Raw genomic sequence first — 16,230 nt, 5'->3', positions numbered from 1 at the left:
AAAAATACCACTCAGTTGTTAATAATAAGCATTCAAGAGGAACAAGACTATGGATGGAATTGGAATAGGCATCAGACCAGTTATTCTTTTATTTTTTGCAGGGATACCATTCTACCTTCCCATTCTCCACCCCCAGCAACCACCACTAAGATCACATTCGCTTTTAAAGTATAAAAGAGGTTTAAGAGAGCCATTGTCCTCCATGAAGCTAATCAACAGAGTTTTTAAAAAAAATCCAAGAGATGTACAAAATCAGGCTTTTCTTGCACTAATTCATAGGCTACCATATTGTTTTGTATTATTTAAAGACTAAGGGTTGTTAATTAAGTAAACTGAATGGACTAAAAAATACCAACGATCATGAAGATGGCACAGGACCAGGCAACATTTTGTTCTGTTTTACATAATATCACACCATGAGTTGGAGCCAGCTTGTCAGCCACTAATAAAAACAAGTATGTAAAATCTTGTAAAAAGCAATGAGTTGACCAGAAAACATAATTTTCAAACACAATAGTTTTAAATGGCAGCATTTGTGCCGCAGTTATTTTCCAAGGTATATATTCTAAATAGTGCTTGGCTTTGTTTTACAACAGGCAGTTGCTGCGGCATCGGCTGCTTCAAGAGATTTCAGTGGAATAGGTGGGCTAGGAGAGCTCTTGGAAAGTTCCTCAGAGGCATCAAAGTTAAGCTCCAAAAGTGCTAAGGAATGGAGGAACAGAAGGAAGAAAAGGAGACAGAGAGAGCATCTCGAAGGAAACAACAAAGGAGAGAGAGGCAGGTTCCCCAAATCTGAATCTGAAGACAGTGTCAAAAGAAGCAGCTTCCTCTTCTCCATGGATGGAAACCGACTGACGAGTGACAGGAAGTTCTGCTCCCCTCATCAGGTAAGACTTTCCACTAATTGCTCTGCTTGGTTTTGTTGTTGCCATTGCTTTTGTAATTGCTTTATTTTGTTTTGGTACATTTTTGCAAATCTGATTTTAGTGAGGGATAGGGAACTAAATTTAATGTAGGTATTTAAATTCTTAGCATAAGTTGTCTTTGAAAGGGATTTTTAAGGAAGCATTAATAAATTAATTCAAGGTAATCAGCTCTAAATGTTTCACTATTTTGAGACCATGTTTCTTAATATGCATTTTTTTTTTTTTTGGTGCAAACTATTAGACTTTTCAGTGAGACTGTTTTGCAATCTCTTGTTTACCTTTTCCATCTTAAGAGCTCAGATGAACTTATCATTTTTGTTTCTGCCTTTATTTTCTGAGGTTGTGATTAGAGCATATGCATGAATTTTGAAAAGGAACGTCTCTTTGAGGTTTGCCTTTATCCCTTGATATGAGAACCGTACTGTCAAGAGTCTTCATTATACTGATATGGTGTCACGCTATGATACATTAGAGTGAAATTATGATCTAAGTGCTCTAGATGAGAATGCAATTGAAGTCAGTCTATTTTTGCTCTGATTTAATGCCAGCTACCTAATTCTTCAATATATTATCAAGTCTAAGAGGAAAAAATAGTCTCAACTCTTTGGCATTAAAAAGAATAGTTTCAAGGGTTGCATAATGTAAAAAGCAAATAGAAATCTGTGATAAGTTTAGTTATGGATTTGAACACTCTATTTGGCTCTATTAGAATTCCATCTGTTATGAATTATTAAACTCTTTCTAATCATATTAATCTGAGCCATAACACACCCTAATGGTAATGCTTTGAGGTACAGACTACATAAATAATTTAAACAAAAAAACTGGAAATCAACTAAAGGCTATGATATTCTTTACATAAAGTAGAGAAACAAAAAAAATGAGGAGTCATAAACACAAAATTCAGTATAGTGTTTAGCTTTTGGTTGGGAGAAAAGGGGATATCGAAGTTATCAGTGGGTGTTTATATATTCAACCTAGAAATAAAAATTTTTAAATGAAGAACAGAAATAGAATCTATATTAATACTTTAATTCTTGCATTCTCATGTTAGATAAAATAGGCATGCACATACAATTATAAGAGAAAGAATACTTTCCCTGCAGATAATTTCAATATCCAGTAATTCAACTACCACTATCTTGAATAATGAATCTTGAATAAAATATGGTATTAAATCAGTATAACGTATTTGGAGTTAACTTGAAGCACTGTAAGGCAACTCAGTTTCTCAGACCGACCAGATATTCTCTTTTTGGCTCAAACTCTCATCCTTGATATTTTTGCATAATGAATTATATTAGGAGTCATTAGGATTAAGAATACTTGACACTGTAGCGTAATGATTGATGCCATGGAAACTGGTGTTCCTATCTCAACTCCAAATTAGCTCTGTGACCTTGGTCAAGTCACTCGTACTTTGTAAGGTTTCGGTGAAATGAGGATGATAACTTTTAAATCACAGAGTTGCTGGGGGAAATTAAGTGATATATAGAAAGCCTGTATGACAGCTAGTAAGGCCCTTACTAAGTTAAAATGGGCAAGTAAATCTCAAACGAGGGAAACTTTAAGTGGTTTCAATTACTCATAAATGTATTTGTACATGTAGCAATATTTACATGAAGGCATTTACATGTTTTTTAAAATAACAGTATTTCCTTAACTGTTTCATCATTGTGTTCAAGTAAAAATCTGTGGATTGGTTCATTCAGTTAATAAATGAATATTTATTGATCATCTACTATATGGCAGCAGGCCTTCAAACTAGTTCACTCTGGTTTGACCCCCTGCTGAGAACTTGCATTTCCATCCCAGGTATCTATATAGATATCTACATCAGTATATCTAGGGTGAGAATGCAAATTCTTAGCAGGAGATCCAACCAGAATGCACAGGTTTGAAGCCCTTTGTGGCAGGAATCTTTCTGGATGATGAGAATGCCTTAAAGACCAAAAGATATACAATTCCCTGACCTCATGGAACTTAAAATCTAAAGGAGACAGAAAATAAATAAGTTATAGGGCATACTAGAGAGGGATAAGTACTATAGGGGAAAAAATCAAGCAGGGAAAGGGGTTCAGGAGTGCTAATCAGAGGTGGAATTTTAAATAGGGTTCTTTGTTTTTTGTTTTTTTTCTTCCTTTGGAAAGGCCACACGGTAAAGGGGACATTTGAGCAAAACTTTAGAGAAGGTGAGGGAAGATGCTATCTCAGGGAAGAGCATCACAGGCTGGTGGAGGAGCAAGTGCAAGTGCAGTCACATGCCTGGAATGCTGAGGGAGCAGCTAGGAGGCCTGTGTCGCTGGAGCTAAGTGAGCTACAAAAAGGCAACAGCTGGGGGAAGTTCAATAACAACAGAAATTTAAGACTAAAAACATTCAGTATATACATATATGATATGCAGATTATTTTATATTTGTAGATAGGTGGACAGATAGATGGATGGAGTCCCCAGGTAGTTCAAATAATTAAGTGCTCACTGCTAACTGAAAGGTTGGTGATTTAAGTCTACCCAGAAGCACCTCGAGAGAAAGGCCTGGAAATCTACTTCCTAAAGATCAGTTATTTAAAACCCTAAGGAGGACAGTTCTATTCTGATACACATAGGGTTGTTACCGGAAAACAGCCTCAGTTCTTGTCTTCGGTGTAGGAAAGAGTTCAAACACTGAAACAAAGAGTGCCAAACAAGCAAGGGGTTTTATTAGTTAAAAAAAAAAATTATTAGTTAGCAGAGGGTTAATAGCAAAAGTACACTTGACTAGGGAGCATCAAGCGGGCTGCTCAGAGGGAGAGTCTGAGAGCCCCGATAGTCGTTTTCTTAGGGTTTTATACCCTTTCTCTCTTTTCTCTCCCTGGTTAATGTTTAACAGCCAAGTCAGGGAACTTATCAAGTTAGGGACTATCTTATTGAGGAATGTCACCACCCTCTGTCTCTTCCTCTTCCCGAGTTTTAGCTCTCCTCCTTCCCCTTACAGGGTCATGATGAGTTGGAGTTGACTCAAGGACAACTGGTTTTGGCTTTTAAATGGATAGATACCAAACCCATTGCCATCAAGTCAATTCTGACTCATAATGACCCTATAAGACAGAGTAGAACTGCCCCATAGGGTTTCCAAGGAGCAGCTGGTGGATTCGAACTATCGACCTTTTGGTTAGCAGCTGAATGCTTAACCACTGTGCCATCAGGGCTCCAGATAGATAAAGATAGACAATTACAAAAGTAAACGAAATAGCTTATTAAAGTTGAAATTTACACATCCCAGTAAAGACAGGAGAAAACATTAGCACAGTTCATAAGAAGAAATATTGCTTAAGTGGTTTACAATTCCTGGTTTTCCAAACAGAAAAGGACTCTCTCTGATAGGTAAGAGAATCAATCAGTGAGGGTAGTGCATCCTGGAAGAATAAGATGGACAGGGCATACTGCTCAAAACAAATACATCTTCTGAAAATGTCAGAGAAGAAAGGGCAAAAATTATGGATACCTTGCCCACTACTACCATAAATTTGAAGTGTTATTTTATATTTATTACATTATTTTATTTTTTAAATAGATATTGCACGTTCAGAGTACAAAATGAAAAAGTATTTAAAAGTGTAAAATGAAAAGTGAGTCTTCCTCTTATTCTGTTCCCAAAGATTTTATCTATGTTGTTTGGACATACTAAGATAGTTTATTCTAAACCAGAATCTTCTTAGATATAATCAAGCATAGTTGTTGACTTATTAAAGATATTTTTAAGGGACATACATTTAACTTGAAATTCCTTTCTATTTCTTGGAAACACTCACAGGTTTCTACTCCCCACACATTTGTCAGTTTATCATACTGTGGTGGCTTTTATGTTGCTGGGATGATGGAAGCTATGCCACTGGTATTTCAAATATCAGCAGGGTCAGTCATGATGTACAGGTTCAGCCGAGCTTCCAGACTAGGACAGACTAGGAAGAAAGACCTGGCAGTCGACTTCTGAAAATATTAGCCAGTGAAAACCTTATGAATAGCAGCAAAACATTGTGTGATACAGTGCCAGAAGACGAGCCCCTCAGGTTGGAAGGCCCTCAAACTATGACTGGGGAAAGGCTGCTTCCTCAAAGTAGAGTCGACCTTAGTGACTTGGATGGAGTCAAGCTTTTGGGACCTTCATTTGCTGATGTGGCAACACTCAAAATGAAAAGAAATAGCTGCAAACATCCATTAATAATCAGAACATGGACTGTATGAAGTATGAATCTAGGAAAACTGGAAGTCATCAAGAATGAAATGGAACACATAAAGATCAATATCCTAGGCATTCATGAGCTGCAACAGACTGGTACTAGCCATTTTGAATCAACCATATGATCTACTATGACAAGAATGACAAATTGAAGAGGAATGGCATTACATTCATGGTCAAAAAGAACATTTCAAGATCTACCCTGAAGTACAATGCTGTCAGTGATAGGATAATATTTATATACCTACAAGGAAGACCAGTTAATATGACTGTTAATTCAAATTTACTTGCCAACCACCAATGCCAAGGATGAGGAGATTAAAGATTTTTACCCACTTCTGCAGTCTGAAATTGATCAAACATGCAATCAAGACGCATTAATAATTACTGGTGCCTAGAATGCAAAAATTGGAAACAAAGAAGAAATAGTAGTTGCAAAATACGACCTTGGTGATAGAAATGACTCCAGAGATCGCAGGATAGAATTTTGCAAGACCAATGACTTCATCATTGCAAATACCTTTTTTCACCAAAATAAATGGCATCTATACACATGGACCTCACCAGAGGGAATACACAGGAATCAAATCAACGACATCTGTGGAAAGAGACAATAGAAAAGCTCAATATCATCAGTCAGAACACAGTCAGGAGCCAGCTGTGGAACAGACCATCAATTGCTCATATGCAAGTTCAAGTCAAAGCTGAAAAAAATTAGAACAAGTCCACAAGAGCCAAAGTATGACCTTGAGTATATTCCACCTGAATTTAGAGACCCTCTCAAGAATAGATTTGACTCAGTAAACACTAATGACTGAAGACCAGATGAGTTGTGGAATGACATAAAGGACACCAGACATGAAGAAAGCACGAGGTTATTAAAAAGACAGAAAAGACCAAAATGGATGTCAGAAGAGACTGAACCTTGCTCTTGAACATACACTAGCTAAAGCAAAAGGAAGAAACGATGAAGTAAAAGAGGTGAATAAAAGATTTCAAAATGTGGCTCAAGAAGACCAACTAAAGTATTATAATAAAATGTGCAAAGACCTAGAGTTAGAAAACCAAAAGGGAAGCACACGCTCACTATTTCTCAAAATGAAAGAACTGAAGAGAAAATTCAAGCCTTGAGTTGCAATATTGAAGGATTCTACAGGGAAAATATTAGACAATGCAGGATGCATCAGAAGATGGAAAGAATATACAAAGCCGCTGTACCAAAAAGGCGTTCAGTCATTTCAGGAGGTAGCATGTGATCAAGAACTGATGGTACTGAAGGAAGAGGTCCAACCTGCGCTGAAGGCATTGGTGAAAAACAAAGCTCCAGGAATTGATGGAATACCAATTGTAATGTTTCAACAAATGCATGCAGCCCTGGAAGCACTCAGTCATCTCTGCCAAGAACTTTGGAAGACAGCTATTTGGCCAACCAACTGGAAGAGATCCATCCATATTTGTGCCCAGTCCAAAGAAAGGTGAACCAACAGATGTGGAAATAAATGATATTATTAATATGACACACAAGAAAAATTTTGTTGAACATCATTCAAAAACAGTTGCAGCAATGCATAAACAGGGAACTACCAGAAATTCAAGCCAGATTCAGAAGAGGATGTGGAACAAGGGATATCATTACTGATGTCACATGGATCTTTACTGATGATTACCTGTCTTTACTGATGTTTACGTATGTTTTATTGACTATGAAAATGCATTTGACTGTGTGAATCATAAAAAATTATGGATAAAATTTGCAAAGAATGGAAATCCCAGAACACTGAATTGTGCTCGTGAGGAACTTGTATATAGACCAAGAAGCAGTTGTTCAAACAAAACAAGGGGATACTGCGTGGTTTAAAGTCAGGAAAGGTGTGTGTCAGGGTTGTATCCTTTTACCATACTTATTCAATCTGTACGATGAGCAAATAATCCGAGAAGCTGGATTATATGATGAAGAACGTGGCACCGGGATTAGAGAAAGATTCATTAACAACCTGCGATATGCAGATGACACAACCTTGCTTGCTAAAAGCAAAGAGTACTGGGAGCACGTACTGATGAAGATCAAAGGCTACAGCCGTCAATGTCGATTATACCTTAGCATAAAGAAAACAAAAATCCTCACAGCTCCACCAGTAAGCAACATCATGATAAACAGAGAAAAGATTGATGTTGTCAAGGATTTCATTTTATTTGGATCCACAATCAACACATATGGAAGCAGCAGTCAAGAAGTCAAACGATGCATTGTGTTGGGCAAATCTGACGCAAAAGACTTCTTTAAAGTGTTAAAAAAAACAAAAAATGTCACTTTGAGGACTAAGGTGAGCCTGACCCAAGCCATGGTGTTTTCAATCGCTTTGTATTCATGTAAAAGATGGACAATGAATAAAGAAGATGGAAGAAGAATTGATGCCTTTGAATTATGGTGTTGGTGAAGATACTGAGTACACCATGGACTGCCAGAAGGACGAACAAAATCTGTCTTGGAAGAAGTACAGCCAGAATGCTTCTTAGAAGCAAGGATGGCAAGACTTTGTCTCATATACTTTGGACATGTTATCAGGAGGGACCATTCCCTGGAGAAGGACATCATGCTTGGTAAAGTAGAGGGTCAGCAAAATAAACAATGGGCTCAAGCATAATAAAAATTGCCAGGATGCCGCAGGACCAAGCATTGTTTCATTCTGTTGTACATAGGGTTGCTATGAGTTATAACAGACTCCAAGGCACCTGTCAATAACATGTTTCTATGAGAATATCTTTAAGTTGCCTATGTCTTCTTCAATCTTAACTTTCCCCATTCCACTAAGTACAATTCCTGCATGCAGCCTTGCCTCTTATAGACCTAAGTTCTTTTATTTTCCCTTTTGTTACTGAAAATTAAGAAAAAGAGTCCATATTTATGTTCTTGTAAAAAAAAAAAAAAAATACTGGGATTTATGTTTTGGCCTGTCTGAGGGAAAGAAAGATGGCCTTTAGAACCTTAAAGCATAAAAGCTTGTTTTCCCTTGAGAAAAGGTTGCCACAGCTGTGGGTATTCCCTCCACTCTCCTGCATCTTCTAGCGCGTTATTATCGGTTTATTTCTCTGAATACTATTTTTGTTATCTTCTTTTTCTGTCTCTGTTGCCTTGAAAGCTTTGCTCACACCCATTATTATACTTTCCAAAGAGTGAATAGATGTTTCAGAGAAACTCAAAGATCTGGAATGCCTTTGAAAACACTCCAACATCAAAGCATGCAAATTAAAGGCACGTACCAGACACCTTGTGGATGTAGAAACATACTCCCAACTAAGATTATGTGGACAGATTGTCAGTTTCCAGAGACAGTTTCAGAACGTAGATATATCAAGATGGTTACATTGAACCATCCTTAGGCATTAATGTAAGACCAAGTTAGTGTTTCTCTAACTGCAGGGCACAGTGCACCTGCATTCCAGTCATTTGTAATTTGTGTTGAAAATTCAGATTCCAGAGTCCTATATTCTACTTAAAACAAACTGAAATCCAATTCCTTAAAGCAGGGACCTAAAAAGTATACTCAAAGTGATTCACTTGCACACTGAAATTTCAAAACTCAGTTCTGAATATATTAACAATGTTATATTGCTAATTTAAATTGAGTCTGAGGAGATTTTTAAAAAATAGCATTCTTTATTAACGTGGGGGTGAATTAACATTTTCATAAGGTTTAATCTCTTGATTACTTTGATGGCTGGAAAATTAGCCTAACTGTTGTCTGGTATTGGGTAGACAGACCTGCTACTCTGAGTATCACATAGATACAGCCTCAGGTTGGACAAGCTAGACAGCCATAATAGTATAGTTCCTGTGGAAAATATAACCAAATCCAAAGGAACGGCACATTTCTTAATGATGATATCTTTCTGGAACATCACTGAGACAGAGAGTGCTAAAGGTTATTCTGGTGCTTTGCAGTCTGAGAAAAGCCCTATAAAATTAGGCTAAAAAGGAGGCTAAAGGAAATCAGCATGGACATAATTAGGCAAAAACCAAAAAAAAAAAAAACCAAAAAAAAACCATTGCCGTGAAGTCAATTCCAACTCATGGTCAAAAATAAAGTTGATAGAGTCTGCCTTTCCTATGTTTTTCTTTTCTATAAAATTATTTTAGTTGGTTTTACACTGAAACTTAGAGGAAGAAAGGGAAGGTCTGGGCATGTTTGCTGCTGCTGTTCTTGTGTGTGTGTTTAATCCTGGCTATGAAGAGAAGTAGGAGAGAAGAGACTAAGCAGGGGGAGCAAGGGAAATGCCATTTTTAAAAATAAGGGGAGTAAACAAAGATTCTAAAGACTGAATAGAGATGTTTTTGAAAACTATCGCCAAGGCAGAAGAAGTGCAGAATTATTTGGTGCTGCCAGTTTAAAATCCATTCAAAAAGTAAAAGAAGGGACTTCATGCTAAGTCCCCATTTTCCAATACTAGAAGCAGTTTATTTATCTGTGAACATATGTAATAAAAAGATTTTTGAAACTTAGAGTTTCTTCTAATACAATCACTCCTCACATATCGACATGGTTAGGTTCCAAAGAACAGGTTGTTATATGAAAATTAGTGTAAATGGGAAAATAGGAGATGACCACATCAGATCACAAAATGGAGGATGACTATATCATTGTATAACTGCCAAATTACATCACTGCCAACCCACTGAGAATCACGGCCCAGCCAAGTTGACACATAACCTTAGCCATCATAGCTGTCGTTACTCTTGCCTCATACCTCAGCATTTGTTACTGCCAGATGTACATTGTTAATGTGCAAAATAGTCAGATAGCAGGTTTTTTACTGTTGTCATAAATGTGAAATGTCAGATAACAAGAGAGTTGATAAGTGAGGAGTAGATCTATAATTAAAGTGAGATCAGAAGGATAAGCGGTCTAAATCACCACTGGTTAAGTCATGTTTACATGCATTGCTTTTTTAAACTAGTGTTAAATTTTAAATAAGAATAATTTATATAGCAGTTAGGAATCCTCTCTGTTGTGTTTGCTATGACATATATTCTCTCAAATAAGGTGAACCATTAGTAGCCATTTGGCAAACTGTTAGCAAATTTGGAAGACAGCATCATAGGTAAGTTTCATAACTTTTATTCCCATGTGGTTATAGACAGGCAGATCAAGAGAAAGAGTAAACTAACTCCTTTTAGAATCCAAAAGAAGGATAGAGTTAAGAGATAATGTAGTTTTTAAACAGTCAGTATTTAGTGGTAAATTATTTGGTACAAATATTTTAAATTTGAGCCAACAGTCTCATTTGAGTTGTAACTCATTCTCCAATTTGCCTTTGGAAGTGAAAACCACCTACTAGTTGTATACCACGACCAACACCAAAAAGAATCATTTGTCCTCTCCACTTGTTAAGTTCCTCACTTATAACATTATGATAACACAATTCACCTCACAATACTCCAGTGAAGATTAAATGAATTGGTTCACACTTAGTATAGTGCAAATCAGGATCGTTAGAAAAATATTCTTTAGACTTAAATATGATAAAAATACCAAAACATATGTGTACTCTATAAATTTTGATTACCCATGTATAAAACCTAGTCAATTCTAACCCAAAAGCAAATAAACTGTACAATATTAAGACTTTTATTCAGTAATTGTGTTTCCTCCTTGTTCGTCTTTTCCCTGCTCTCTCCTCAGTCTCTGTTAAGCGTCCGTGGCTCCCTGTTTTCCCCAAGGCGCAATAGCAAAACAAGCATTTTCAGCTTCAGAGGTCGTGCAAAGGATGTCGGTTCTGAAAATGACTTTGCTGATGATGAGCACAGCACATTTGAAGATAGCGAGAGCAGGAGAGACTCGCTGTTTGTGCCGCACAGACATGGAGAGCGACGCAACAGTAACGTTAGTCAGGCCAGTATGTCATCCAGGATGGTGCCAGGGCTTCCAGCAAATGGGAAGATGCACAGCACTGTGGATTGCAATGGTGTGGTTTCCTTGGTGGGTGGACCATCAGCCCTAACGTCACCTACTGGACAACTTCTACCAGAGGTGATAATAGATAAGCTAGCTACTACTGACGTACATCAATTTAAAATATGCAAAGCCTGGGTGATTTAGCCTTTTATACCAAACTGTTTCCCCATAATCAAACTCCCTAAAAATAATACAAGATTAATTGAGTGGAAGTCAATTGAGTCTTTAGAATGACTTGAATTGTGCAGGACCTTTAAATTTTAGCTGCTTTAGGTTTTAAAAGGGCTCAATTTTTGAAATCTGGGATGAAACACAAATCTGCAAATTCAGTAGACCTTTCAGGACAAAACTATTGGCATTTTGACAACTAAACTTTATTATAGATGAATGTTCACCCAGAGTTGTATAATTATTCATAATCTGTACAATTTCATATACTTACATTGTATAGTCACCAAAATATTGATAATGGGCAGTTTTCATACAACTGTCTATATTACAGTGCTATCTTAAAATGGCTCTAACATAAATTGTGATTTCTTATAAGATGACAAATAGAAATAATTAAAGAAATCTTAGGAAAGCACACACATTTCATTGTACATCTGTGTTTGTGCATGGAAAAAACTGGCCTTTTGTCAATATTGTCAATATAGCCTCAGAGAACACAACTCAGCCTTGGGAATATTTAATCATTTTTGTTGCTGTTTTGGGGGACGATTACTTGGATTATTAATCACTGATGTAAAGTGTAAAAACAGTTTGTATTTGAATGAAATAAAGTAATACATGACTTTAGCATGCTTATGAAAAATGTCCCTGAAAATTATAACACGTTAATGAAAGGATTTCTGTAACATAATTGTCCTATACAATTGCACCCAACAGGTGAATATTTTTTAAAAAGTATCACCTGCGTTTATGATTTTTTTAAGCACTTATAACAACAGTAAAATCATTTTATTAATACTTAAAAATTGTTACCTGGAAAAATTGCATGGAGCATGATTTTCCAAAGAGATGCTGTGTGGTGTTGCACTATTCACTGAAAAGGGTGGTTTGAGCCATCAGTATTTGGTTTGCAGGGCACCACTACGGAAACAGAAGTGAGAAAGAGAAGGCTAAGCTCTTATCAGATTTCAATGGAGATGCTGGAAGAGTCCTCTGGAAGGCAAAGAGCTGTGAGCATAGCCAGCATCCTGACCAACACAATGGAAGGTAAGTACCAGGCCATGGAATAGGCAGCTTTCTATGACTGTTTTACTAAAGTAAGGTTTGGAGCTTTTCCTTTTCTCCTAAAGTTACTCAAGTTGATTTCCCAAGGCAAAAATGTTTCATAAGAATTTTAAAGAAAGCTTACAATTGAGGCCCGAGATTAGAACTATATAACAGACCTAAGTATGTATATGGAGCCCTGGTGGCACAATGGTTAAGACCTTGGCTGCTAACCAAAAGGTCGGCAGTTCGAAACCACCAGCTGCTCCCTGGAAACTCTATGGGGCAGTTCTACTCTGTCGTATAAGGTTGCTATGAGTCGGAATCGACTCATAGGCAACGTTTTTTTTTTTTTTTTTTGTATATACAGAATTGTTATTTTGGCTACAGGAACGAATGTTGGCCTTACTTCTTCTTAACTCAGGTTCATATCTTGTTTATAGAGCCATATTTCACTGTTGTTGTTAGTTGCCATCGAGTTGATTCCAACTCATGGCAACCCCACGTGTGCAGAGTAAGAACTGCTCCATAAGGCTTTCAAGGCTGTGACCTTTCAGAAGTAGATCACCAGGCCTGTCTTCCGAGGCACCTCTGGGTAGATTTGAACTGCCAACCTTTTGGCTAGTAGTACAGCACTTAACCATTTGTGCCACCCAGGGACTCCTGATATTATAGGATTTATTCTTATGTTACATTATCCTTGAGCAATTAGAGTAAGCACATTCTTTTTAAGTAGAAGCACAAGGAAACATCGCTTTCAGGCTTTAATTTGTGTTCTCTAGGCATGGAGGTGGTGATGGGGGTGCACAAGGCGTATGAATGAGTTGGATAAATCAAGACCTTTGCTCCATCCCACAGGGAACCTAAAAGGGGGTATCTCCTCTTCCATGTTCAACACACAGAGCAAACAACGCTTTCCTCTAAAGACAGCGGGCACAAATGGTCATTGCTTTTGACACGCAGGAATAGGCTGTAACTGTTACTCTCGTGTTCATTCATTGAACAAATCCCTACTCTTTAAAGTCTGGAAAGATGCTACCTTATTACTATAATTTTATTAGCCCATTATAACACTTTCTCCAGGAAAAGTCAATTACATTTTGTCTTCATCCTATTGATATGTTGAATATCTGAGCAGTCACATAATTATAACAGACTTTACCCATAAAAATTATCAGTAACTTTTATACATCCTAGGCTAAAATTCTAAAAGGTATATGTAATATCAATTGTAGATGTAGATTTGGACCTAATCTATATTGAAAAGAAGGGTATACTACATTCTTATTATGTGCAAAATCACTGTTGTGGAGAAAATTAGAAGAGAGAAGGGTCATACATATTAATAAGGATCCCAGCTCTAAATAATATTTTTAATAGTTCCAGAAGAAATAATAATTGTGTAATACATTTAATGTTCCCATAAAGCATATTAAATGATTCTGTTTTGCTAGAGAGAATAGAGCAATTTAACCAACTGTTACCTAGTTAGCTATTTTGGGGGCAAAATATTAAATTTAAAGTATTTCATTAAAAGAGAAAGTATATCTACATAACATTTTAATGAGCATTTTATTAAAATATTTAATGAGACTGTCTTCTCAAGTGTGTCAAGCTAAATAGTATAATGTCTGTCCCCAAGTATAAGAATCACTTATATCAAATAAAGTGCAATCTGTTATCCAAGAAAACCAGGCCCTTTGCCATCGAATTGATTTCAGCTCATAGTGACCCTATAAGACAGGATAGAACTGCCACATTGAGTTTCCAAGGAGCTGCTGGTAGATTTGAACTGCCACCTTTTGGTTAGCAGCTGTAGCTGCCATAGCTCTTAACCACTGCACCACAATTCATATTTATTTTTATTTACTATTTTTCTTTTTGTTGCCTTTCCAGAACTTGAAGAATCTAGACAAAAATGTCCACCATGCTGGTATAGATTTGCCAATGTGTTCTTGATCTGGGACTGCTGTGATGCGTGGTTAAAAGTAAAGCATCTTGTGAACTTAATTGTTATGGACCCATTTGTTGACCTTGCCATTACCATTTGCATTGTTTTAAATACCCTTTTTATGGCCATGGAGCACTATCCTATGACAGATCAATTCAGCAGTGTGTTGACTGTAGGAAACCTGGTAAGTTTACTTGACGTTTGCTTATGTTCTTTGGCAGGCAGTGGGGGAGATGGATAAAAAAAAAATTTATGTATGGTGTGTTGAAGAAAAATGATGTTTTCTTTCTTTGTAGGAAGAAATATCTGTAGGAATATTACAGAAATCAGAGATCAGTCTATAGTTCACTTGGTATTAATGCTGGTTGTGTAGGCCAGTATCAGCACTGGTTGATCACGGTGTTTTACCAGTTGAAAATTTGTTATAATACTTACCTACTAGTAGGTTTCCAGAGAAACCATGAGATCTAATTTTAGCTCCATGACCATGCAGTTCTAGTCTACACAGCGCCTAAAGAAATCATGCCCAATTCAAAGGATGATTCAAGGATTGATTTCTATACAAAAGAGGGCACGGTTGTTTCACATTTAATTACCTGATAAAATGCTTCTGTGGCATTCATGTAAGAGAAGAAATAGTTGGTAAAAATGCATCTAAACTTTGGTTCAGATTACTTGAGTACGTGTGTGTGTGCACACACGCTGACAGATATTTTCTCCTGAATCTTTATGAACATTTTCTCCTTCATGAAGAAATTGAAATTGAAGAACAAGGAAGAAAAGGATTTTCCTGGTTTATTCAAGACCCTATTGGTGAAAGACAGAACTGAACTCAAGCTAGCTTAACCAAAAGCCAAACCAAACCCACTGCCGTTGAGTCAATTCTGACTCATAGCGACCCTATAGGACAGAGTAGAACTGCCCCATAGAGTTTCCAAGGAGCACCTGGTGGATTTGAACTGCCGACCTTTTGGTTAGCAGTTGTAGCACTTAACCACTACACCACCAGGGTTTCCCAAGCTAGCTTAAAACCAGCAGGGGGGGGGAAAGTTTGATTCCTGTAATCAAAATAAAGGTGAACTACCAAACCATGTAAAGGGCGATATTGCAGCTGGGCTTCAAGAACAACTTTAACCAAGGATTTGGATGTAACCCAAACCTTCATGGCATCTTTTTTTGTCTGTCAGGAAACATGTTCACCTATAACTCACTGTATTTACACCTTATAGTGTCTGTACTGGAAAAAAGAATCTCTTTCTCAGCTTCAGTTCAAAGACTCTCATGAAAAGACTCTGACACAGCTTGGGTCAGATGCTCAACTCTGGTTTAATCAGCTATGGCAGGACTTTGGGTTATACGAAAATGCAGCAACTTCTTGGTATTCATGTAGGTGGAGAAGCAATTCCCAAAAGAGGGTGGAAAGGGAATACTGGGCAGATGATTGCATAAATGTCTCACAATCTCAATAAGTAACTCAATTTATTAGCATTATTTGACTTAGTTAAACACCCAGCAGTTTCTTCTTGACATTTGTTTCTTCATCTTCAATATTCAGTAGTGATTTTTTTTTTCTGATTGTTCTTTGATCTTTCAAGCCACTCCTTCTTTGCCTCCTTTTTTGGAGTTTTCTTCTTAGCCTATTAAGCCCATGTTTTTCACTCAATGTTTTTATGTACTCAACAACTCTAAGAATTACCTACTTTAGTGGGATAAATCCTGTTCCAGTTCTGTATTTCCAGCTGTTACATATCCACTGCCCAAGGATTACTTTAAACACAATATTTGCACAGCTGAAAGATTATCTTTCTCCCCAGTTCACTGAAAATTCTAACGATCCCACTTTCTTCTTGTCTTACCTCTAGTAGTGGCCTTCTAGCTTCTAAATATATTTTATTGCCATTTTGACTTTTTTCTTTATTTCTTATATATAATTTGATACAAAGATCTTGTATTTCTCATTTCAA

General features: G+C 36.9%; 1 protein-coding gene across 9 annotated transcripts in view; it reads left to right on the top strand.

Moving 5' to 3' along the window:
• Nucleotides 1–16,230, top strand: part of LOC126077736 (sodium channel protein type 3 subunit alpha) — a 123,842-nt gene that overhangs the window by 68,141 nt on the left and 39,471 nt on the right. For 4 of the 9 annotated variants that reach the window (XM_049887334.1, XM_049887335.1, XM_049887342.1 and 1 more), the window contains 4 exons: nucleotides 597–887; nucleotides 10,828–11,175; nucleotides 12,186–12,318; nucleotides 14,212–14,450. In XM_049887334.1, the coding sequence (XP_049743291.1) occupies nucleotides 597–887; nucleotides 10,828–11,175; nucleotides 12,186–12,318; nucleotides 14,212–14,450 (1,011 nt within the window). Of the gene's footprint in view, nucleotides 1–596; nucleotides 888–10,827; nucleotides 11,176–12,185; nucleotides 12,319–14,211; nucleotides 14,451–16,230 lie in introns of those variants that run through there. The other 5 variants (XM_049887339.1, XM_049887340.1, XM_049887338.1 and 2 more) reach the window with 4 other exon arrangements.

Source organism: Elephas maximus, chromosome 6 (genome assembly GCF_024166365.1).
Source record: "Elephas maximus indicus isolate mEleMax1 chromosome 6, mEleMax1 primary haplotype, whole genome shotgun sequence".
Classification (NCBI taxonomy): Eukaryota; Metazoa; Chordata; class Mammalia; order Proboscidea; family Elephantidae; genus Elephas; species Elephas maximus.
This window is presented reverse-complemented; position numbering and strand designations above follow the sequence as displayed.